A 26437-nucleotide genomic window follows, 5' to 3' on the forward strand; every position below is an offset into this window, starting at 1 on the left:
CAGATGAACTGATAGCGCAAATAGAAATAAATAAGTACAATTTGATAACCGTTACAGCGACATAGCTACAGGATGACATAGATTAGGAACTGAATATTGAAGGGTTCGTGACGTTTGGGAAGGACAGGAAGTTAGGAAAAGGTGGAGGGGTGGCTCTGTTAAGTAATGATAGTGTTAGCACATTAGAGGGGGATGGCATAAGTTCAGGAAACCAGGATGTAGAAGCGATTTGGGTTGAGATGAGGAATGATAAAAGCAAGACATCACTTGTGGAAGTGGTGTACAGGCCCCCTAATTGTAACTACAGGGTAGGACAGAATATAAAAGAAGAGATAATGAGAGCCTGCCAGAAAGATACAGCAATAATCATGGGGGATTTTAATCTACAAATAGACTGGAAAAATCAGATAGGCAAAGATAGCATAGATGAGTTCATAGAATGTTTTTGGGATCTCAGAACAGCACGTTCTGGAGCCAACCAGCGAGCAGGCTATACTAGACCTGGTATTAAGCAACAAGATAGGATTAATTGATAACCTCCTAGTGAAGGCACCCCCGAAGTAGCAGCGATCATAATATGTTTGAATTTTATACTCATTTTAAGGGAGAAACAAGTGCATCCAAGACTAGTATTTTAAACTTAAATAAGGGCAATTATGAGGGCATAAAAGCAGAGCTATCTAACGTGAACTGGCAAATGAAGTTAAGGAATAGGTTAATAGAGGTTCAGTGGCAGACATTTAAAGGGATATTACAGAATATACACATTCCAATGAGAGAAAAAAAAACTCCTAAGGGTGGGCCCACCATCCGTGGTTAACTAAAAAGTTAAAGACAGTATCAAACTTTAAGAAAAAGCATATAATTACGCAAAGAGAGGTGGCAGGTCAGAATATTGGAATGAACAAAGAATAACAAAGAATGATGAAAAGATTAATAAAGAGGAAACAATTAGAGTGAGAGAAAGCTAGCTAGTAATATAAAGACGGATAGTAAGAGTTTCTATAGATATTTAAATAAGAAAGGAGTTAACAAAGTGAGCGTTGGTTCTAATAGGGAGTGCATCTGGGGAATTGATAATGGAAAGTAGGGGAATGGCAATGAATTTGCTTCGGTCTTCACTAAAGAGACACAAGTAACATCCCTGAAATAGCTGTAAGTCAGGAAATGGAAGGGAGGGAGGAATTCGGGGAAAATTACAATCACCAGGGAAGAGGTATTGAGCAAATTGTTGGGGTGCGGGCTGACAAATCCCCCAGTCCGGATGGACTTCATCCTAACATCTTGAAAGAAGTGGCTAGTAAGATAATTGATTTTCCAGAATTCCCTAGATTCAGGAAGGTTACATTAGATTGGAAAATAGCAAATATAACTCCTTTATTCAAAAAGAGGGGGTGGGGGGGGGGCACAGAAAGCAGGAAACTACAGGCCAGTTAGCCTAACATCTGTCATAGGGAAAATGTTAGAAGCTATTATTAAAGATGTTATTGAAGGATCCTTAGAAAAATTCAAGGCAACCAGGCAGAGTCAACATGGCTTTTGTAAAAGGGAAATCAATTTATTGGAGTCCTTTGGAGTTTAAGAAGTATTTAAGTATTCACTTGTATTGCCTTAGCCTCCAGGCTGGAAAATAGAATTAGTGTAGCCAGATCTTTGTTGACGGATGTGGACACAATGGGCCGAATGGCCTCCTGTGTTGTAAACGTCTGAGTCTATGGAATTGGATTGTTATCTGAAAAGAAATTTTTTGGCAGGGCTGCAGGAGTAAAGGCAGAGGATTGGGCCTAGATGGATTGCTCCTTCAGAGGACCAGCACAGACATAATGGGCCGAATGGCTATCTGTGCTGTAACCATTTGATGATTCTGTTATAACCCATTGACATTTCAGATTCCTGGTATATTTTAAAACTGGATTTGATTATGTTCTTTGTTTGGATCACAGGCTGACAGACCATTTTGACTAACTGGATCAGATCTTGTATCCAGGAATATTTAATGCCTAAGTTCTGCCATTTGGGCCAGATCCCTGCTCTCACCACAATAAAACATTTCCATCTGGCTGCATCTGCAGTTTGTTAATCTTATTGACCACACTCCACACATTCACATACATGTACAATAACCCTAATTTAGACTTTATTACTTTCCTTCTTATACTGTACCTAGTTAATACCTCAGTGTTTCCTACTGTAATACTATCTGTCTTTCCCAATACTCTGTGCTCCTTGGTATCCCTCTTTAGGGTTACTTCCTGGTTTCCACACTCTTACCAAGTTAGTTTAAACACTCCCTAATAGCACTAGCAAATGACCCCGCAAGGAAATTGAAAGTTTATTTTCAATCTGCTTTGAAAGCATCAGTTTGTTTTCACATTTTAAAGTATTTAAAAATAGTTTTATCTTTCTGTTGTTATGACACAGCAGTTGGTAAAGGCTGAGATATTTAAGGTCCCAGAAGGAAACTTTAACAACTGTTATAACCTATATTTTCAATTGGTATGTTTGAAATGCAGTTCTGAATTCAGGAATAAAACCAGCCCAAGAGGTTTTTAATATATTAACACCAAATTTAAACACACACATGTCTACAAATTACTACCATAATAACTTCCTCAAATTAATCACTCCTAGGTAAATCTTCATCAAGGCACAGTAGCCCATAGACTTAAACAGACACCAAGCAAAGCACATTTTATCTTACAGATTCAAAATGAGGTTCCTTTCAATTTAAAAGCAAAATACTGCGGATGCTGGAAACCTGAAACAAAAACAAAATTTGCTGGAAAAATTCAGCAGGCCTGACAGTATCTGTGGAGGGAAAGATAGAGTTAACGTTTCGAGTCTGTATGACTTCTTCAGAAGTAAAAATGTGATGAAATATATACTGTTTAAAGAGGCGTGGGGCAGGTGAAGCTGTCCTTGGCATATCTGTCCTTGGCCTGCTGCAATGTTCCAGTGAAGCTCTAAGCAAACTGGAGGAACAGCACCTCATCTTCCGATTAGGCACTCTGCAGCCTCCGGACTTAACATTGAGTTCAACAACTTCAGGTCATGAACTCTCCCCTCCACCCTCACCCCTTTTTGATCCCCTTTTTAAAATATTTATTTTAAAATTTTTATATATATTTTCCCACCTATTTCTATTATTATTTTTAAAATTTATTTCCATTCATTGTTTTATCCCCACCTTTTAGCCTATTTTGACCTTTTCCCCTCCCCCCATCCCACCCCACTTGCTCATCCTGCTTTCTATTCTTAATATCACCATTCGCACCTCCTTTAGCCAGTATCACCACCATCAACACCCCTTTGACATTTTGTTTATGACATCTTTCGCAATCTCTGCTTTGCCTTCACCTATCGCTGGCCTTCTATCCAGCTTCACCACCCCCCCTTAAACAGTATATATTTCACCACATTTTTTACTTCTCTTTATTTCTGAAGAAGAGTCATAAATACTTGAAACGTTAACTCTGTCTTTCTCTCCACAGATGCTGTCAGATCTGCTGAGTTATTCCAGCAATTTTTGTTTTTGTTTCCTTTCAATTTGTTTCCTTTGCAGACAGTTGTAGGCTAATAGGCTTCTTAGATATTACCTACCTCTGACCTACATGCACAAAACTCTTTTCTGTGTATACCTAGCCTTCCCTTTGAATGCAAATTCTCATTGCATCACCAGGCCCTTTGAACTCCACCTCTTCTAACAGTAAAACCCCTTTCGTAGTACCAATTTTATTAGTAATATAAACATATTGCTTGGTGCATCCTAGCTAGGTGCAAGATTTCAGCCCCAGTCTTTGAATGGTTTATTCAACAAAATGCAAATGTACCCTCTACCTTACTGTTTAACACCTCAAAACTACTATACATCAAAGCACCCAGACTAGCTGGCTTTAATCCAGTTAAGACACATACACCCATCCACAGACACAAACCCTACCACAAGTCAAATTTAAAATAATTTCCAATAGCATCATATACATTAATTTCTTCATGACACTGGGAAGTTGCAGCTTATTTTGTGATTATCCTACCTCTTCTGTTTTGATGGCAACGAACATGGAATTCTAATTAGGTATTTTATCTTTTCTTTGTAATTAAAGCACCAAATAGGGAATGTTTCTATATTCTATCTACAGCATTATCAAAGAATAAAACTGAATTAGGTTTTGGTTAGCCACTGTCAAGGAAGAGACAATACCCAAAACTCTGGATTGATCCCTGCTTTTTGAGGTTAGCTGCCCTGACTATAGGAAGCATGGTTGATGCGTAAATCTGTTGGAAGGCAGCTGCTGAAGGTTATAGATGACCCCTAGGGGAATCCAAGCCATGGTTCCCTGAAAATGAGAGTGCAGGAAATGAGAGTTTAAAGAGCAGTCAGTTTTTGGGTTTCATGAGCAGATTACTAAGTAGAGAGATAATCATAAACAGAGCATGGCTGTGTTAGGATGTTCTCCACAGTTCTTGGTGCATTATGCTGTGGTAACTGGGAAAGTTGAAAAATCTCTCAACAAAGTGAGACTTTCCTTCATTATAAATTCATGTTTTTATTGCAGGTGAATGTTCCGAAGCATCTCCCGTTTAAAGGAGTTGGAAAGATAAAGCAGGCAGCGTGTGGTGGGACTCATGCTGCAATCCTTAACAGTGAGTTCTCGTTGTTTTAACAGCATACTTTAGACCTTTTACTTTCCTGGCAGCCTTAATCCCAAATAACAGCATTAGGTATCACAGGTGACCATAACTGGATTGATTACACTTGCCCCCCGGGCTGGCACTTCAGGGTTCACCCTCTGTTACATGATGTTCAATTTGGATAGCCACATTGGGCCACAGGTTGTGAAAGTAATTGTGAGCCTAATGGTGCTCACTTTTATTTGTGGGCATCTGCAAAAACAGCTTTGGGCAGATGTGCGATTTAAAAATTGAAATGTTGCTGTTGGAGAGCAGCCATTCACTGGTATTAGCTCAGAAAATTGTCAACTGGCAGCCTGGCTCCTTGGTGAAATGCTCTGAGTTTTTCTAATATTCGTTCATGGGATGCGGGCCCATCGTCCACTGCAGCAACTTCTCCTTTGAATTAATTTCACGCCTGAACGCTCTAACCCTTTTTCTTTCTGTTTCCTTTGTCATTAAAATAGAAACCAGCTTGCCTGCCTTTCACTTAGTGATCACAGCCAAAAGTTGTCTGACTTGCTTTCACGAAGCACTTCTCATGTACTCCAAGTCCCTCACAGCCAGGTAGTTAGCAACAAGAGTAGGCCATGCAGCCCCTAAGTTCCATTCATGGCTGACCTGTAACATATCTCCACCTGAGTACCTTAGTTCCACATCCCATAACATCGAGAAAGCCATATCAGTTTTGAAATTTTCACTTGGCTCCTAGTCTTGACAGCTTTTTTTGAAAGGGAGTGGTTGTAAGCGGAGTGCATCATGAACAGAGTGCAAAAGTTGGAAATATCATACAAGAGGGAAGGAGGTGCTGCTTTATACCTCCAATGCTGTGGTTTGTGGCAGTAAGTATTTAAAACCTTGTCCAGCCTTTTAGTGCTTAGCACAAGTTAGTTTGTAGGAAAAGGATAGAAAAACAAGCTAGAAGGTTGATATATATGATGCAAATAATCTCGATTAAGATATAGCAGAGCAGGTTTTGTGTCTGGGCTGCAGAATGTGGGAGTTTGTGAACACCGAGACTGTTGTGTGAACAAATCTGCAGCAGATGTCTCCATCTCAAATCTCTCAGTTTCAAGAGGCATTGAGCTGCGCGTCAGTTGGAGACACTTATACATGTAGGGAGGGGAGAAGTATCTGGACAGTTTGCTCTAGGCCTCAGTCACACCTTGTAGAAAGCTGCAGCTTCAAAATGGTCAATGATGTACAGAGAAAGGGAACCCAGTTGAGGTAGGAAGTGAGGATGTGCTGAAATTGATCCTATCGAACAGGTACATTGTACTTGTTAGCTTCTTTAACTCTTTCACCGGATGTAGGCATCATTGGCTAAGCCAGCATTTATTTCCCATCCCTAATCGCCCTTGGGAAGTTGATGGTGAGTCGCTGCCTTGAACCACTGTGCTGATGTGGTGTAGGTACACCCACAATGCTATGAGGAAGGTCCTCTTCTAATCAGCTCCCATAGCACAGCACCACTGTCACCACCCACCCACCCTCCCCCCACCATAACCCAGTCAATTTCAGATCAATAGTGAGGACCATTTTCCATATCTTGGGAATCTCGCCTCAATGAAGGCAGACATAGACAAGCAGATAAAACAGGGCAAGAGCAGTAGACCAGGGGACTGAATAAAAGAGCACGAGAGCAGCAAACCAGAGAGAACTGGTAAAGTGGTGTGAGGGTGGACAATGGGTAAAGCGGCATGTGGGCGGAGAACCAAGGAGAATGGGTAAAAGCGCGAGAGTGGCGAATCAGGGAGAAAGGGTAAAACAGCGCGAGAGTGGAGAATCACAGAGAACGGGTAAAACAGTGAGAGAGTGGAGAATCAGGGAGAACGGGTAAAACAGCGTGAAAGCAGAGAATCAGAGAGAACGGGTAAAACAGCGCGAGAGTGGAGAATCACAGAGAACGGGTAAAACAATGAGAGAGTGGAGAATCAGGGAGAACGGGTAAAACAGCGTGAAAGCAGAGAATCAGAGAGAACGGGTAAAACAGCGTGAGCGTGGCGAATCAGAATGGGTAAAACAGCGGGAGAGCGGAGAATCAGAGAGACCGAGTAAAACAGCGCGCCAGTGGAGAATCAGAGAGAACGGGTAAAACGGTGCGAGAGTGGAGAATCAGAGAGAACGGGTGAAACAGCGTGAGAGCAGAGAATCAGAGTGAACAGGTGAACCACCACGAGAGGGGAGAATCAGAGAGAACAGGTGAAACAGCACGAAAGTGGAGAATCAGAGAGAATGGGTAAAACAGCGGGGGAATGGAGAATTGGAGAACGGGTAAAACAGTGCGAGAGTGGAGAATCAGAGAGAACAGGTAAAAGAATGCGAGAGCGGAGAATGGGTAAAATAGCTCAAGAGCAGAGAATCAGAGAGAACAAGTGAAACAGCGCGAGAGTGGAGAATCAGAGAGAACGGGTGAAGCAGCGCGATAACAGAGAATCAGAGACTGGGTAAAACAGCATGAGAGTAGAGAATCAGAGAATGGGTAAAACAGCGCGAGAGTGGAGAATCAGAGAGAAAGGGTAAAACAGCGGGAGAGTGGAGAATTAGAACAGGTAAAGCAGCACGAGAGCGGAGAATCAGAGACAACGGGTAAAACAGTGTGAGAGCAGAGAATCAGAGAGAACGGGTGAAACAGTGCGAGAGCGGAGAATCAGAGAGAACGGGTAAAACAGCGCGAGAGCGGAGATTCAGAGAACGGGTAAGATACTGCTAGAGCAGAGAACGTGTAAAACAGCGGGAGAGTGGAGAATCAGAGTTAACGGGTAAAACAGTGCAAAAGGGGAGAATCAGAGAGAACGGGTAAAACCGTACGAGAGTGGAGAATCAGGGAGAATGGGTAAGACAGTGCAAGAGCGGAGAAAATAGTGCGAGAGCAGAGAATCAGAGAGAACGGGTAAAACAGCATAAGAGGGAGAATCAGGGATAACAGGTGAAACAGCACGAGAGTGGAGAACGGGTAAAACGGCGTGAGAGTGGAGAATCAGAGAGAACGGGTAAAACAGCGGGGGAATGGAGAATCGGAGAATGGGTAAAACAGCACGAGAGTGGAGAGTCAGAGAGAACAAGTAAAATTGCGCGAGAGCAGAAAATGGGTACAATAGTGCAAGAGCGGAGCATCACAGACAACGGGTAAAACAGTGCGAGAACAGAGAACCAGAGAGAATGGGTAAAATAGCGCGAGAGTGGAGAATCAGAGAACGGGTGAAACAGCGCGAGAGTGGAGATTCAGCGAGAAGGGTAAAACAGCATGCGAACAGAGTAGCAGACAGAACGGTTAAAACAGCGGGAGAGTGGAGAATCAGAGAGAATGGGTAAAACAATGCAAGGGGAAGAATCAGAGAGAACGGATAAAACAGTGCAAGAGCGGAGAACGGGTAAAATAGCGCGAGGGCAGAGAATCAGAGAGAACGGGTAAAACAGCGGGGAATGGAGAATCGGAGAATGGGTAAAACAGCGCGAGAGTGGAGAATCAGAGAGAACGGGTAAAACAGCGCGAGAGTGGAGAATCAGAGAGAATGGGTGAAACAGTGCAAGAGTGGCGAATCAGAGAATGGATGAAACAGCGCGAGAGTGGAGAATCAGAGAATGGGTGAAAAAGCGCGAGAGTGGAGAATCAGAGAGAACGGGCAAAACGGCGCGAGAGTGGAGAATCAGAGAATGGATAAAACAGCGCGAGAGTGGAGAATCAGAGAATGGATAAAACAGCGCGAGAGTGGAGAATCAGAGAAAACGGGTGAAACAGCGCGAGAGTGGAGAATCAGAGAATGGGTGAAACAGTGTGAGAGTGAGAATCACAGAGAACGGGTAAAACAGCATGAGAGTTGAGAATCAGAGCGAACAGGTAAAACAGCGCTAGAGTGGAGAATCAGAGAGAACGGGTGAAACAGCGCGAGAGTGGAGAATCAGAGAAAACAGGTGAAACAGCGTGAGAGTGGAGAATCAGAGAATGGGTAAAACAGCACGAGAGCGGAGAATCAGAGAGAACGGGTAAAACAGTGTGAGAGCGGAGAATCAGAGAGAACGGGTAAAACAGTGCGAGAGCGGAGAATCAGAGAACGGCTAAAACAGCGCGAGAGTGGAGAATCAGAGAGAACGGGTGAAACAGCGCGAGAGTGGAGAGTCAGAGAACAGGTATGATACTGCTAGAGCAGAGAACGGGTAAAACAGCGGGAGAGTGGAGAATCAGAGTTAACGGGTAAAACAGTGCAAAAGGGGAGAATCAGAGAGAACGGGTAAAACCGTACGAGAGTGGAGAATCAGGGAGAATGGGTAAAACAGTGCAAGAGCGGAGAACTGGTAAAATAGTGCGAGAGCAGAGAATCAGAGAGAACGGGTAAAACAGTGCGAGAACGGAGAATCAGAGAGAACGGGTAAAACAGCGGGGGAATGGAGAATCGGAGAATGGGTAAAACAGCACGAGAGTGGAGAGTCAGAGAGAACAAGTAAAATAGCGCGAGAGCAGAAAATGGGTACAATAGTGCAAGAGCGGAGCATCACAGACAACGGGTGAAACAGTGCGAGAACAGAGAATCAGAGAGAATGGGTAAAACAGCGCGAGAGTGGAGAATCAGAGAGAACAAGTAAAACCGTGCGAGAGTGGAGATTCAGCGAGAAGAGTAAAACACCGTGCGAACAGAGAAGCAGAGAGAACAGGTAAAACAGCGTGAGAGTGGAGAATCAGAGAGAACAGGTGAAACAGCGCGAGAGTGGAGAATCAGAGAGAACGGGTAAAACAGCGTGAGAGTGGAGAATCAGAGAGAACGGGTAAAACAGCGTGACAGTGGAAAACCAGAGAGAACGGGTAAAACAGCGCTAGAGTGGAGAATCAGAGAACGGGTGAAACAGCGCGAGAGTGGAGAATCAGAGAGAACAAGTAAAACCGTGCGAGAGTGGAGAGTCAGCGAGAAGGGTAAAACAGTGTGCGAACAGAGAAGCAGAGAGAACGGGTAAAACAGCAGGAGAGTGGAGAATCAGAGAGAACGGGTAAAACAACGCAAGAGGGGAGAATCAGAGAGAACGGGTAAAACAGCGTGACAGTGGAAAACCAGAGAGAACGGGTAAAACAGCGCTAGAGTGGAGAATCAGAGAACGGGTGAAACAGCGCGAGAGTGGAGAATCAGAGAACAAGTAAAACCGTGCGAGAGTGGAGAGTCAGCGAAAGGCGTAAAACAGCGTGCGAACAGAGAAGCAGAGAGAACGGGTAAAACAGCAGGAGAGTGGAGAATCAGAGAGAACGGGTAAAACAACGCAAGAGGGGAGAATCAGAGAGAACGGGTAAAACAGTGCAAGAGCGGAGAACGGGTAAAATAGCGCGAGGGCAGAGAATCAGAGAGAACGGGTAAAACTGCGGGGAATGGAGAATCGGAGAATGGGTAAAACAGCGCGAGAACAGAGAATCAGAGAGAACGGGTAAAACAGTTCGAGAGCTGAGAGCGGGTAAAATAGCGCGAGAGCAAAGATTCAGAGAACAGGTAAAACAGCGCGAGAGCAGTGGAACCAGAGAATGGGTAAAATAGTGCGAGAGTGGAGAAAGAGAATGGGTGAAACATCGCTAGAGTGCAGAATCAGAGAGAATGGGCAAAACAGCACGAGAGTGAGAATGAGAGAGAACGGGTAAAACAGCGGGAGAGTGGAGAATCGGAGAGAACGAGTGAAACAGCGCGAAGGTGGACAATCTGAGAGAACGGGTAAAGCAGCGCGGGAATGGTGAATCAGAAAGAACAGGTAAAACAGAGTGAGAATGAGAGAGAACAAGTGAAGCAGCGCACGAGTGGAGAATCTGAGAGAACGCGTAAAGGAGCGCGGGAATGGTGAATCAGAGAATTGGTAAAACATCGCGAGGGTGAGAGAGAACGAGTGAAACAGCCCGAGAGTGGAGAATCGGAGAGAACGAGTGAAACAGCGCGAGAGTGGAGAATCGGAGAGAACGAGTGAAACAGCTCGAGAGTGGAGAATCGGAGAGAATGGGTAAAGCGGCACAGGATCGGAAAATTAGAACAGGTAAAACTGCGCGAGTGTGGAGAATCAGAACAGGTAAAACAGCGGGAGAGTGCAGAATCAGAGGAAACAGGTAAAACGGGGAGAATCAAATAGAAGGGTGAAACTGCACGAGAGTGGCGAATCAGAGAGAACAGGTAAAACAGCGGGAGAATGGAGAATCAGAGAATGGGTAAAAACAGCGCGAGAGTGGAGAATCAGGGAGAATAGGTAAAAGAACGCGAGAGCGAAGATTCAGAGAGAATGGGAAAATCAGCGAGAGAGAGGAGAATCAGAGAGAACGGGTGAAACAGCGAGAGAATGGAGAATCAGTGAGAATGGGTAAAACAGCGCGAGAGTGGAGAATCAGAGAGAATGAGTAAAACAGCGTGAGAGTGGAGAATCAGAGAGAATGGGTAAAACAGCGCGAGAGCAGAGGAATCCGGGAATGGGTAAAACAGCGCGAGAGCGTAGAATCAGAAATAACAGGTAAAACAGCGCGAAAGTGGAGAATCAGAACGGGCAAAACAGCCGTAGAGTGAGAATGAGAGAGAACGGGTAAAACAGCGCGAGAGTGGAGAATCAGAGAGAAGGAGTGAAACAGCGCGAGAGGGGAGAAACAGGTGAAACTGCACGAGAGTGGAGAATCAGAGAGAACGGGTAAAACAGCGGGAGAGTGGAGAACCAGAGAGAACAGGTAAAACGGGCAGAATCAAATAGAAGGGTGTAACAGCACGAGAGTGGCGAATCAGAGAGAACGGGTAAAGCAGCGTGAGTGTGGAGAAACAGGGAGAATAGGTAAAACAACATGAGAGCAGAGAACGGATAAAACAGCACGAGAGTGGAGAACAGGTAAATCAACGCAAGAGTGGAGAATCAGAGAGAATGGCTAAAACAGCGCGAGAGTGGAGAATCAGATAGAATGGGTAAAAGTGCGAGAACGGAGAACGGGTAAAATAGTGCGAGAGCAGAGAATCAGAGAGAACAGGTAAAACAGCGCGAGAGTGGAGAACAGGGAGAACAGTTAAAACAGCGCGAGAGCAGAGGAATCAGAGAATGTGTAAAACAGGGCGAGAGTGGAGAAAGAGAATGGGTGAAACAGCACGAGAGTGCAGAATCAGAGAGAACAGGCAAAACAGCGCGAGAGAGAGAATGCGAGAGAACGGGTAAAACAGCGGGAGAGTGGAGAATCAGAGAACGGGTGAAACAGCGCGAAGGTGGAGAATCTGAGAGAACGGGTAAAGCAGCACGGGAATGGTGAATCAGAGAGAACAGGTAAAACAGCGCGAGAGTGAGAATGAGAGAGAACAAGTGAAGCAGCGTGAGAGTGGAGAATCTGAGAAAACGGGTAAAGGAGCGCGAGAATGGTGAATCAGAGAACGGGTAAAACAGCGTGAGAGTGAGAGAGAACGAGTGAAACAGCATGAGAGTGGAGAATCGCAGAGAACGAGTGAAACAGCGCGAGAGTGGAGAATCAGAGAGAACGAGTGAAACAGCGCGAGAGTGGAGAATCAGAGAGAATGGGTAAAGCAGCACAGGATTGGAGAATTAGAACGGGTGAAACAGCACTTGAGTGGACAATCAGGGAGAACAGGTAAAACAGCAGGGAATGGAGAATCAGAACTGGTAAAACAGCGCGAGAGCAGGGAATCACAGAGAACGGGTAAAACAGCGCGAGTGGAGAATCAGAGAGAACGGGTGAAACAGCGCAAGAGTGGCGAATCAGAGAATGGATGAAACAGCGCGAGAGTGGAGAATCAGAGAGAATAGGTGAAAAAGCGCGAGAGTGGAGAATCAGAGAGAATGGGTGAAAAAGCGCGAGAGTGGATTTTAGCTTTTAGTGATTTCTGTTTATACACAGTTCCTGCTCCCCAGTTAGAAAGTGTTCTTATTTATATTTCTTGGGCCCAAAGTGGATGACATCCACTCTTCCTCACACTGAAATCTACCTGCCAGAGTTATGGTCATTCATGTAACCTATCAATATCCCTTTGCAACTTTCTGCTCCCACCCCCTATTAACTGTACTACCTTTTTTCATTATTCTTTCATGGGATGTGGGGCGTCACTGGCTAGGCCAACATTTATTGCCCATCCTTAATTGACCTTGTTCAAAGGGCATTTAAGAGTAACCACATTGCTGTGGGCCTGGAGTCATATGTAGGCCAGACCAGGTAGGGATGGCAGATTTCCTTCCCTAAAGGGCATTAGTGAATCAGATGGGTTTTTACTATAATCGGCGATGGTTTCGTGGTCATCATCAGACTTTTAATTCCAGATTTTTTTTAATTGAATTCAGATTTCACTATCTGCCGTGGTGGGATTCGAACTTGGGTTCCCAAAGCATTACCCTGGGTCTCTGGAATACTCATCAGTGACAATACACTATGCCACCACTTCCCCCTAACTTAGTGTTGTCAGCAAACTTGGATCTGTGGCTAAAAACAAAAAAACTGCGGATGCTGGAAATCCAAAACAAAAACAGAATTACCTGGAAAAACTCAGCAGGTCTGGCAGCATCGGCGGAGAAGAAAAGAGTTGACGTTTCGAGTCCTCATGACCCTTCGACAGAACTTCAACAGTTCTGTCGAAGGGTCATGAGGACTCGAAACGTCAACTCTTTTCTTCTCCGCCGATGCTGCCAGACCTGCTGAGTTTTTCCAGGTAATTCTGTTTTTGTTTTGGATCTGTGGCTTCCTACTGGTTCATTATAGACATTGGTGAATATATTAAGAAGCTGAGGCCTCAATGCAGATTCTTGGAAGACACCAATAGTCGCACACTGCCAGTTTGAATAAATACTTTTCCCTAGTCTCTATCCTCTATCTCCTATCTGCTCCCCCACCCATGTCAATAAATTACCTATCCATGCACTGTCATTTTTGTTCACAGTTTCTACGTAGGTCCTTATTGAATGCCTTCTGGAAGTTCAGATGAGTAACATCCATAGACTACCTACTATTCTGCTGTTGAATTGTAGCCATTGTTGTAATATAGGGAAATCCAGGATCCAGTTTAAGGACAGCAAGCTCCCACGAAACTTTGTGGATACCAGCATGGAATCCTTTGCGTCCACATTAAAGAAAATCTTTAAGGTCTCATCTGAAACGCAATACCTCCAGTGCAGTACTTCCTCAGCAGAGCACTGGAATGTCAACCTAGATTGTGTGCTCAAGTATCTGAAGTGGAGCTTGAACCTACAACCTACTGGCAGAAGTGAGAGTGTTACACACTGAGCCACCGACCCTTGATCGCAGCAAAGCTTCCAATCCATGCAGTTATCAGTTTGGCATTTCCCCTATGTTGCTAATTATCTGATAGTGTTCCTGTCTGAGTAAACCACCACTGAATTTGCTGAGGATTAACTTGTACTATTTTGTCAATTGCAGGGGAAGGCAATGTGTTTGTCTGGGGCTATGGAATTCTAGGAAAAGGCTGTAATCTTTCTGAATCCAGAGTGCCGGAGATGATCCCATCAACGCTGTTTGGCTGGTCTGAGTTCACACCCCAGGTTCGAGTTGACCGTATTCGTTGTGGCCTCAACCATTTTGCTGCCATCACCAGTAAGTTTCTTACAAAAAGCTTTAGAAGCTGCTGAAGGAGCACTGTTAGTTTCGGGGGTTGATTTTTGTTTTATGCCATCTCTTTACTGCTCCTAGACCCCCCCTATCACATTGCCATCCTTTAATCTTTCTCCTTCCAAGTATTCTGCCCTCCCAAATCTCCATCCCAACTCTTCAGTGCTCTTCAACCTTTCCACTCTCCAGGCTTGACTTCCTCTTGAATAAATCTTGAGTTTCTCTCTTTTCTCTTTGCATCTTTCAAAGGGCCCATTCATGCACCCAGTGCTGCCTTCTTAAGAACAGAAATCCCAAATGCCCCAACTTAGACTCTTGCCAACCTTCCCCTGCCCAGTGTGCCCACTGGGGACTAATCTTGCAATCTCCCTCCTGTCTAATTCATCCCCTCAGTGCTGACCCAACAGCCATTAACTGACCAGCTATCACTGCCCTTCTCCATATCTCCTTCAGGAATGTCCGTTCATTTGTGAACAAGGCCCTTGGCGTTCATGAGGTTATTGTGGCTGATTGTGTCAACACCTGGCTTAAGGGATGATGACACTTCCCTCCTAAATGAAACCTCCTCACCTGGCTATACTGGAAGGAATTTGCCTTGCTCAGCCCATTGTGGCAGCGATGTGACTCCTATCACCCAATCACACCCTGGTTCCAATGCTCCTCTGACATTTTCTTCTGCTTTGAGACTTCCTCCTGTTCCAGCCTCTTGCCTCTCATTTAGAATGCCTGTTCTCTATCACACACTCAGTAGGCAGGCCAAGTTTCAAACCAAAATATCGTCTCTGCTTTCCTCCTCTGCACCAAACAACTTCTCATCTTCAACATTAACCTTTATCTCAATTTGTCATCCTCTCTCTCCTCCAAGCTCACTGTCCTTTCGTCCTCCCTTTATCTCCATGTAAATTCCCCAACTTGTATTCATGGCCAACTTCCTGACCTTGCCAAATCCTGTGGCTTCCCTACACCCATTGTGTCAATCATGGGTAAGGCCATCTCTGGTCACTCCCTTGAACCGATCTGCACTCAGATCCCTCTTCCCAACCACACTTCCTTCCATGACTGCCCCAGATAAAGCTCCCTCTACCCCATCCCTGAACCCCAAGACACTTACAACTAAATTATGATGAATACAAGGTCTCAGCAACTCGCTGGAGGAGGAGGCTCCACAAATATCCCCATCCTCCATGATGGGGGAGCCCATTACATCATTGCAAAAGATAAGGCTGAAGCATTTGTTACAATCTTCAGCCAGAAGAGGTCCCCAGCGTCACAGGTGCCAGTCTTCAGCCAGTTCGATTCACTCCATGTGATATCAAGAAATGGCTGAAGGCACTGGATACTGCAGAGGCTACAGGCCCTGACAATATTCCGGCAATAATACTGAAGACTTGTGCTCCAGAAGTTGCCACGCCCCTAGCCAAGCTGTCCCAGTACAGCTACAACACTGGCATCTACCCGGAAATGTGGAAAATTGACTACGTGTGTGTGTACACATAAAGCAGAATAAATCCAACCCGCCCCATCAGTTAATTCTCAATCATCAGCAAAGGGATGGAAGGTGTCGTTAATATTGCTACCAAGTGGCACTTATTCAGCAAAATCCTGCTTACTGAAGCTCAGTTTGGATTCCACTAGTGCCACTCAGCACCTGACCTCATTACAGCCTTGGTCCAAACACAGGCATAAGAGCTGAATTCAAGGGGTGAGGTGACAATGACTGCCCTTGACATCAAGGCAGCATTTGACTGAGTGTGGCATTAAGGAGCCCTACTGGAGTCAGTGGGAATCAAGGGAAAACTATCGCTGGTTGGAGTTACACCTAGCACAAAGGAAGATGGTTGTGGTTGTTGGAGGTCAATCATCTCAGTTGTGGGACATCACTGCAGGTGTTCCTCAGGGTAATGTCCTAGGCCCAGCCATCTTCAGCTGCTTCATCAATGACCTTCCCTCCATCATATGGCCAGAATGTTTGGCACAATTCGCAACTACTCACACGCTGAGTGTCCATATAGAGCAAGACCTGAATAATATTCAGACTTTGGCTGATAAATGGCAAGTAACATTCGCGCCACACAAGTGCCAGGCAACGTCCATCGCCAACAAGAGAGAATCTAACCATTTCCCCTTCACATTCAATGCAATGCCATCACTGAATCCCCCACTATCAACATCCTGGGGGCTACCATTGATCAGAAACTGAACTGGACCAGCTATATAAATACTGTGGCTACAAGAGCAGTTCAGAGGCAGGGAACTCCGTGGTGAGTAACTCATCTCCTGAGTCCCCACAGCTTGTCCAAGGCGCAAGTTAGTGTGATGGGATACTCTGCACTTACCTGGCTGAGTGCGGCTCCAACAACACTCAAGAAGCTTGACACCATCCAGGGCAAAGTCCGCTTGATTGGCACCTCGTTCACAAACATTCATTCCTTCCACCACTGATGCACAGTAGCAACAATGTGCACTGCAGAAACTCACCAAAGCTCCTTAGTCAACATCTTCCAAACTCATAACTGCTACTATCTTGTAGGACAAGTGCAGCAGATAGATGGGAACACCACCTGGAAGTTCCCATCCAAGCCACTCACCATCCTGACTTGGAAATATATCGCCGTTCCTTCACTGTCACTGAGCCAAAATCCAGGAACTCCCTCCCTAACAGCACTGTGGGTGTACCTACACCATATGGACTGTAGCGGTTCAAGAAGGCAGCTCACCACCAGCTTCTCAAGGGCAATTGGGGATGGGCAATGAATGCTGGTGTAGCCAGAAATGCTCTCGCTCATGGATGAATAGATAAAAAATATATACTTAAGTCTGTCTTTTTGACTGACTTCTTAGTTCCCATAATTTCTGGAATGTTTGTGTCTTCTACTGTGAAGACCGACACACGGTATTTGTTAAGTCTCTGTCATTTCCTTATCCTATTTTAATTTCTCTTGTCTCTATGGGAGCTACATTTACTTTATCTGATCTCTTTCTTTTTATGTACCTATAGAAGTATTTACGATCAATTTTTATTCTCTCCCTGGTTTACCCACTTATCATATTTTCTCTTTCAGTTGCTTGGTCCTTCTTTACTGAATTTTAAAATCCTGTCATCCTCAGGCTAACTACTCTTTTTGACAATATTATAAGCCTCTTCCTTTAACTAACACTATCTTTAACTCATTGTTAGCCATGTTAGCCATGGTTGGACCACTTTTCGTGTGAGATTTTTATTCCTTACGGGAATGCATAATTCTTGCAAATTATGAAATATTTATTTGAATGTTGTCAATACTTAGCTACAACATATCATTTCATGTAGTTTCCCAAGCTTGCTGAGCCAACTTACCCTTCATACCTACGGAGTTTGCATTGTTTAGGGTTACTTATCCCTGGTCTCCCCCAAGGATCTATCCTTGATTTACCCCCACCCCCTGCCTCCACCCACCCCATTTCTCATCTACATCCTGCCTCTTGGTGACACCATCATCTGAAGATAGTGTCATTTCCATGTGTATGATGACACCCAGCTCTACCTCAGCACCACCTCTCTTGACCTCTCCATTGTCTTTAAATGATCAGATTGCTTATCCAACATCCAGTGCTGGATGAGCAGAAATTTCCTCCAGCTAAATATTAACATACTGAAGCCAATTGCTTTGGTCCCTGCTATAAATTTCCATTCCTCAGCCACTGATCCCATCCCTCTCCCTGGAAGTTATCTGAGGCTGAACCAGAATGCCCACAGCCTTGGTGTTATATTAGGCCCCGGAGATGAGCTTCCTAGTACATGTCTGTGCCATCATTAAGACTACCTGTTTCCACCTCCAAAACATTGCCTGCCTCAGCTCATCTGTTGCTGAAACCCTCAGCTAGGCCTTTGTTGCTTCTGAACTTGACATTTCCAATGCACTTCTGGGTGGTCTCCCACGCTCTACCCTCTGTAAGTTTACTCCGTAAATATGTCCTAACTTTAACCAAATCCCAATCACCCATCACCTTGAGCTCACTGACCTGCACTGGCTCCCTGTTAAGTAATGCCTCAATTGTAAAATTCTCATCCTTGTTTTCAAATCCCTCCCTATCTCTGTAATCTCCTCCAGCCCCACAGCCCTCTGAGATAGCTTTGCTGCTCCAATTCTGCCTCATGAGAGTCCTCAATTTTAATTGTTTCATCCTTGGTTGCTGTGCTTTTAACTACCTGGACCAATTGGTGATGGGTAATAAATACTGGCCTCGTCACTAAAGCCCACATCCTGAAAATGAATTGAAAAAACCTTTTAAAAATGTCTTCAGAGGGGGCAGGGCTACTTAGGCAGTACCTTTCTGATTCCATGATTCACATGCAGTCGGTAGAATATAGGAGCAGAAGTAGGCCATTCGGCCCTTCCAGCCTGTTCCGTCTTTTGATAAGAACATGGCTGATCTGTTTGTCTCAGTTCCACTTTCCTGCCTGCACCCCTTAAACCCTTGACTCCCTTGTCTATCAAAAACCTGTCTAACTCAGCTTTGAATAAAATCAGTGACCCAGCCTCCACTGTTTTCTGGGGAAGATAATTCCACAGAGTAACAATCCTCTGAGAGAAAACATTCCTCTCTACCTCAGTCTTGAAAACGAGACCTTTTATTCTTAAACTGTGCCCCCTGATTCTAATCTCCCCCACAAGTGGAAACATCCTCCTGGCATCTACCCTGTCAAATGCCGTCAGGATCTTATATATTTCAATAAGATCACGTCTTATTTTTCTAAACTTCAACGGGTATGGGCCCAACCTGCTCAACCTTTCTCCCTAAGGAAGTTCCTCATCCCAGGAATAAGTCAAGTGAACCTTCTCTGTACTGCATCTAACACAATATCTTTTTTCAAATAAGGAGACCAAAACTATACACATCACTCCAGATATGGTCTCACCAAGGCCCTGTACAGCTGCAGCAAAACATCCCCACTTCTATACACCACTCCCCTTGAAATAAGCGACAACATTCCATTCACCCTCCTAATCACTTGCTGTATCTGCATACTGACTTTTTGTGATTCATGTACCAGGACACCCAGGTCCCTCTGTACCACCGAGTTCTGCAATCGCCCTCCATTTAAATAATTTGCTGCTTTTCTGTTCTTCCTGCCAAAGTGGACAAGTTTACATTTTCCCACATTATACTCTGTCAAATTTTTGCCCACTCATTTAACCTATCCATGTCCCTTTGCAGACTCACTACCTCCTCTTGACAACTTAATTTCCTCTGGATTCCTACCTATCTTTGTGTCATTGACAAATTTAGCTACCGTACTTTTGGTCCCTTTATTCAACTCATTGATATATATTGTCATTAGTTGAGGCCCCAGCGCTGATCCCTGTGGCACTCCACTGATTACAGTTTGTCAACCTAAAAATGACCCATTTATCCATACTTGCTGCTTCCTGTTAGCTAACCAATCCTCTATCCATGTTAATATGTTACCCCCTACACAGTGAGCTCTTATTTTTTGTAGTAACCTTTGATGTGTCACCTTATCAAATGCCTTCTGGAAATCCAACTATAATTGGAAGGAGTGGACCATACGGCCTCCTGAACTTGCCCCACCATTCAATATGATCATGGCTTATCTTCTGCCTCAACTCCACTACTCTCCTGCTCCCCATATTTTTTGACTCCCCAAGAGATCACAAATCCACCAGGCTCTGCCTTGAATATACTCAGCAATAGAGCTTCCACGGCTTCCTGGGGTAGAAAATTCCAAAGGTTCACAACCCTCTGAGTGAAGGCACTTTGATAATGGTGAGGCTTGCAATTTCTATTGCAAAACCCAGGCTAACTACATTGTTGTGAGAATGGAGCCAGAAGCAGGCAAGGACTGTGGATTTTTGTCTGTTTTATGGGTTTTTATGACAATCTGACAGCTTCGCAATTCTCGCCCTTTATTTTAATTTGTGTTTAAATTGCTGAACTGTTTATAGTGGGATTTGAATTTACTGGACTAACACCTGAGAGAATGTAACGAAAACACTGCCACACTACCTGACTTATTGACCTCATATTCCCTGGATTGATTCTTGTCCCTTTTTCCTATTGATGTTAGTTGCCATTCTTGCTCTGGTGTGTACGTGCATGGTCATGCAGCAGCCTGGAAAGTACCCTGGAGGCTTTTGTTTTGGGTTAAACACTGTGAATGCACAACCATGCAAAATAATTTAAAGAGGCCGCACGTTGAAAAAAACTGGCTGCACGCTATAGCAAAACTTTACAGGGAACTAGTCCCATTTTTCCAATCTTCAGCTAGTGGCCCATTTCTAAGGATTTCCTAATAAAAATGCCCATGAGAACACTTTGAATTTTTTGAGCTTTCTCTAGTACCCTGGTGTTCAAACTGTCTGCTCTCGGACTCGACTTCCTAACTTCAACTTGTCTGTCACCCATTGGATCATATTTTATATTTCGTCACCTTCATCAGAAACTCTACCCCATTTGGAACTCTGCCTGTGATTTCCTCGTTCAACACAGACATATAGAATACATTGGAAATAATGACCAGTCCTTAAGTTTGGAATCAGAAGTTTACAGAACAGGATTGGTGTTGTTTGACCTGTTGTACCTTTGCCAGTTCTGAAAATGCCACCATATGGCTCCCTTCCATTGCCTTTTCCTCAAACCTTTCTACAGTTTTCTTTTTCAAGTATTTATCCATTTTTCTTTGACTCTGCTTTCATCATTGACAGTTTCTGATAGAACATTCCATGTCCCAACCTCCTGGATAAGAACATTTGTGCTAACCTTCCCTTTGTTCTTTTGATAAATTTCTGTCTTCCACCTATGGAGTCACCAAACAGGGAAAATATCTTCTCAAAACACCTGACTTTGGAACACCTCTAACTGGTTTCATTACCTTCTTTACTAACTTGATAATGTCCCATCTGGAACCTCTCAGGGTCTCCACCTGTTTCCCTGTTCTGTTTACATTTTTTTTAAATGTTCGCAGTTCTAAGTTCTTGACAGTCCTACTATCTGTTTTGGCCACTCTCACTAGTTTCCTACCCTCCCTAATCTTACTCATAAACACATCTCTATCGCCTGATCTCTGTGAATCGATGATTGAGGAAAGCTTTTTATTTACTTTTCCTCTACAGTACTTCTCTCCCTGCTGCCACTTCAGCTTCATTTTACTTTGCACTTGGTCAGAAGGACAACAATGTCAATACTGGTATTGATCAGGCTTCACTCTGAGACTACTCCGCTTTTCCTCTATAACAACTTCCTTCTAAAGGTTTATCCCAATCTACACCTCTCAGCTTGTTGGTGAGTCGATGTCATTACTCCCCTCTGTCATGTTTCCCTGACCATTTCTCGTGTTTCTGGTTTGTGAGCCTGATTGTTGCCCAAGCAGAGCAGAGCTGCTCTGGAATGCAAGCTAACCTTCTACACCATCATGATGTATTTACTGAATTGGGAGCAGTCAGCCGGTAGGACGTAATGTGGCAGCAGCTTAATTGAGAATGGCAGCCATTCTGCAAGCCTTGCTTGCATATCAGCATGGTAGAATTTATTCCAAAGCAGCTAACTCTGAGAGCTTTGTTCCACCACTACTTATACTTGAGGCAGCCAAGGCTTGGTCAAGTTCATTTTTAATTTCAGAAATTCTTGCAACCACTACAAGAAGTGTTTGTGATAATAAAGAATTCTTACATTTCCATAGACTTCCAGACAATTTCTCCCATTGTAAATTCCTATTTACCTCAGCTCAACTGATGGACCCTCTTTAATCCCACATAAGATACTTGAGCACCTGTTCCAGGCTGACAATCCACTGTCAGAGGGACAGCACTGAGAGAACACTTCACTGTCAGAGGGACAGCACTGAGAGAACACTTCACTGTCAGAGGGACAGCACTGAGAGAACACTTCACTGTCAGAGGGACAGTACTGAGAGAACACTTCACTGTCGGAGGGACAGTATTGAGAGAGCACTTCACTGTCGGAGGGTCAGCGCTGAGGGAGCGCTGCACTGTCGGAGGGTCAGCGCTGAGGGAGCGCTGCACTGTCGGAGGGTCAGCGCTTAGGGAGCGCTGCACTGTCGGGGGGGTCAGCGCTGAGGCAGCGCTGCACTGTCGGGGGGGTCAGCGCTGAGGCAGCGCTGCACTGTCGGGGGGTCAGCGCTGAGGCAGCGCTGCACTGTCGGGGGGTCAGCGCTGAGGCAGCGCTGCACTGTCGGGGGGTCGGCGCTGAGGCAGCGCTGCACTGTCGGGGGGTCAGCGCTGAGGCAGCGCTGCACTGTCGGGGGGTCAGCGCTGAGGCAGCGCTGCACTGTCGGGGGGTCAGCGCTGAGGCAGCGCTGCACTGTCGGGGGGTCAGCGCTGAGGCAGCGCTGCACTGTCGGGGGGTCAGCGCTGAGGCAGCGCTGCACTGTCGGGGGGTCAGCGCTGAGGCAGCGCTGCACTGTCGGGGGGTCAGCGCTGAGGCAGCGCTGCACTGTCGGGGGGTCAGTGCAAGAGGGAATGCTACATTATTGGATGTGCTGTGTTTCAACTGAGATTTATCACTAAAGCAATGTCAGCAAAACACCTCATTGCTGTTTGTGGGATCTTGCTTCGTGCACTTTAGCTGCTATGTTTATAAATTACAGCAACTGTACTTTGTGTTTTGGCTGTAAAGGCCTTGGGGCCATCCTGCAACAATGAAAGACACTCAGTGCAAAGTTCCTTCTTTCTATGTCTCCATTTATAACAGAAACTGCATTTCAGCCCCATCTGCCAGCGAATCTGAGAATCTGTAATAAAAATTTTGGCAGAATTTAAAATGGAGATTGAATTACATTGAGTTGCCCTAGTCTAAATATCCCTCATTGTCTAACCGTGCTTCACCTGAAGGCTGCACTTAGCCTTAACTCCAGATATAAAACAGCACAGGGCTTTGACTAATATATGACCACCTGGAAGTTCCCCTCCAAGCCACTCATCATTCTGACTTGGAAATATATCTCCATTCCTACACTGTTGTTGAGTCAGAATCCTGGAACTCCCTCCCTAACAGCACTGTGGTTGTACCTACACCACATGAACTGCAGCGGTTCAAGAAGGCAGCTCATCACCACCTTCTCATGGGCAATTAGGGATGGGCAATAAATGCTGGCCTAACCAGCAACCCCCAGTCCATGAAAGAATAAATGAATAAAAAGGAAGAGAAACTTGATTTTTTAAGATTATTTGTTTCACAGCCCAATCAGTAATGTCTTCATGTTCCAGATCGTGGCGAGCTCTTTGTATGGGGTAAGAATCTCCGAGGTTGCCTTGGCATTGGGACCCTAAATGATCAGTACTTTCCCTGGCGGGTAAGTCCTTTACTACTTTCATATTCAGGTTCACAGTACCGCTGGGGTTACACTTCCAGCAATTTCCATGTCAACCACACAGAATTCAACTTAGCAGAAAAACTGGAAAGAAGTAGAATAGCTGGGGACAGTCTTTCAGCACCATGTTGTCATGAATTTTCATCACAATGCGAGCTCTTGTACACATTTCAAAGATAGATTGCCCACAGGAAACTTTGAGCTAATTATTCCCTGAAAACACACAGTGGTCAATCAGATGTTGTTTCCTGTAAGTGTGGATAGGGTATGTCTCTGTTCATTTTGTGTCTTGGTAACTTTCCTGTTGTGGAAGCAAATGAGTCCCCGAAGGACACAGATAATTGAGACTCATTTTTATTTCACATTTACTTTGCCGTCTAAAGCTACCTCAAACTATCATCAAGAAATCCTCTATTTTGTCAAACTTGTGCATCTGACCTGTGTTGAAGACCCTTGCATTGTTTTTCCTTCACTAGTTTGTTATTTAGGATGTGGACTACAATAGAGTTCATTGCTGTGGTTCTCCCTTGTAGTCCAGGCATTATTCTGGTAAATCTGCTGGACTCCCTCAAAGGCCAGTATATTCTTCCTATGTATCATGTCCAGACACTAACTGTATTTTGCTGTTTGTTTAGGTGGCAGTAGCAGGCGATGTGATGGACGTGGCTTGTGGGGTGGACCACATGGTGGCTCTTACAAGATCATTCATCTGAACCGACACTCACTCAGCATAATGAGAGATTAGAACATGAATTTGCTGATTCTGGATAATAACAACTGCTAACAGTTCCAAGTTTCCTTCCAGCAACCATAGAATGTCTATGCAGAAGATTTCTCTTTTTGTATCGCAGTGTGGGTCTGCTCTGAACTGATTAGTCCAGTAAGACCTCTTATTGATCATGTTCACTGATTGAAGCAGCTTTTGTTCATTGTATACTGACCTTTGAAATAAGCTTTCCTTTTTAAATTGTTCTGCTTTCCTTCCTTTCACCGACCTATTACTTTATCTCTCTCTCTCTCCATCTGGCTTTCTTTCTCTTTCTATCTTTGTTGAACTCTTGATAGCTCTCCATTTTCTCATTGTCTGTGACTCAGTTATGACCTTTAATGTAAAGGTTCTTTCAGATCCACAATGTTATCTCAATCTGAGATATTTACCTGACTAATCATACTGATGAACTTGCTTCATTTTATTTTGGGAAAGGAATATTCTGGTGCTAAAGGCCTTTGCTGATTTTTTTCTCTGTGTGATATTGTTATAACTACCATTACCTTCCCCAATCTCCCATTACCTGTCAGAATATTTGTTCATTTTCTCATTCTGCCTTTTCATATAAAACTATTTTCTGTATTTCCAATGACCACCATCGATAGTCCTTTGAAATCCCCGTGTATTACTGTATCTAGGATACCACATAATGTAACATGCTGTGTGATGTCACAATACTGGTGGTGCCTGGGGGCAATGAACAGTATAACTCCCATCCAATAATACAGGTGTAAGAGGTGTATAAATTTGCTGGCAATTGACTTTCTGCAGTGAGACAGGAAACCTTGAACTCAACGTGTGAAAGGTAATCCAGGAATTGCAAAATTCCAGATTCATGTGCGAAAAGAAATGAAGGAAAAGATCATTCAGTCAATGGAACCCATTCCATGGACCATATGGAATCTGATGAATTCCAAACTGCCATTCCCACCATAGTAATACGAATTAGGAGCAGGAGTAGGCCACTCAGCCCCTCAAGCCTGCTGCCACTGTGATTGCTGTTTCAATGAATAGATACTAGAGTTTGAATCCTAGTTTCACTGACCTCTTTCTGCAAAGACTTTCCCTGGGGAACTGGTTGGAGAGAGACATTGATGGAACTTTTTGACAAGTGTTAGGGGACATTCACACTGCCTGAGCCAGAGACAGTCATGTGGATACAAAGCCGGAAGTGAACTATTGAGGAGGAACGAACTGGTGTCTGCACGCTGACTTTCCTTCCTGTGGTTTACAGCAGGTAGCAGGTTTGAAGAGGTGAATGCAGTGTGCCGTACAAAACAACAGTAAACATGGAGGAGCTCAGCTCAGATGTGGTGGAAACCCATAGCTTTTTTTTTCTGGTTTCTGCAGCTGCTATTATCAGAGAGACGTGGGAAAAAATGGCATGATTTTCTTGCTAATAAACCAATTGAAAAAGATATGTGAAAATGTATGTGATAAATTTGATTGAGTTTGAGGTTCTGACAATGCCTGGACCAGCCTGTGGGACTTAGAACTGTGGAGGGAGAAGAAAATACAGGCAAGATAATAGCTCCCCAGCAGGGAGCTGGCAAGCACAGTTGTGTGGGCGAAGGCTGTACTGTCAGGCAATCTTAGCAAGGATATGGAGATGTGATTGGAAGCTCATCTTGGGGTCAAGTACAGCATTCTAGATGGTTACCAGGGAAAGGGATGGAGTTGTTAGCTAGGGAACTTGTGACTAGACTGAAGATGATGGCTTCAGTCTTCCCAATATTTAACTGGAAGAAATTTCTGTTTGTCAATTGTAAAGGACTTTAGTCCATCCTGAGGATGTGAAAGGCACTAAAAATAAATGTTCTTTTTTCTTACTGTTTGGTAATCTGGCTGATCAGCTGAAGTCTGCCTCACCCCTCACTCATTTACAGCTCCACAGTAATCAGCAGGTCAGTCACTGTTTTATGTACCACTGACAGCTTTGTGAATGGCTCTGATTACTCCTCTCGCAACAAGAACAGCGAGCACACTGGCATTCAATATCAGCCAGTTTAACCAGCTGAATAGCAAGCAGGCAGTCACTTAGTATCAACCAGTTTAACCAGCTGAATGCTGAGCATGCAGTCACTCAGTATTAACTAGTTTAACCAGCTGAACA

General features: G+C 44.5%; 1 protein-coding gene across 2 annotated transcripts in view; it reads left to right on the top strand.

Annotated features, from left to right (window-relative positions):
- The window catches only part of rcc1l (RCC1 like), a 60138-nt gene extending 33985 nt beyond the window's left edge, over nucleotides 1-26153 (top strand). For both annotated transcript variants that reach the window (XM_041198208.1, XM_041198209.1), the window contains 4 exons: nucleotides 4557-4644; nucleotides 14036-14209; nucleotides 23452-23537; nucleotides 24191-26153. In XM_041198208.1, coding sequence (XP_041054142.1) covers nucleotides 4557-4644; nucleotides 14036-14209; nucleotides 23452-23537; nucleotides 24191-24268 — 426 coding nt within the window. In that variant the 3' untranslated portion in view covers nucleotides 24269-26153. The remainder of the gene's footprint in view (nucleotides 1-4556; nucleotides 4645-14035; nucleotides 14210-23451; nucleotides 23538-24190) is intronic.
- Nucleotides 26154-26437: the final 284 nt, after the last annotated feature.

Source organism: Carcharodon carcharias, chromosome 10, assembly GCF_017639515.1.
Source record: "Carcharodon carcharias isolate sCarCar2 chromosome 10, sCarCar2.pri, whole genome shotgun sequence".
NCBI classification, from domain to species: Eukaryota; Metazoa; Chordata; class Chondrichthyes; order Lamniformes; family Lamnidae; genus Carcharodon; species Carcharodon carcharias.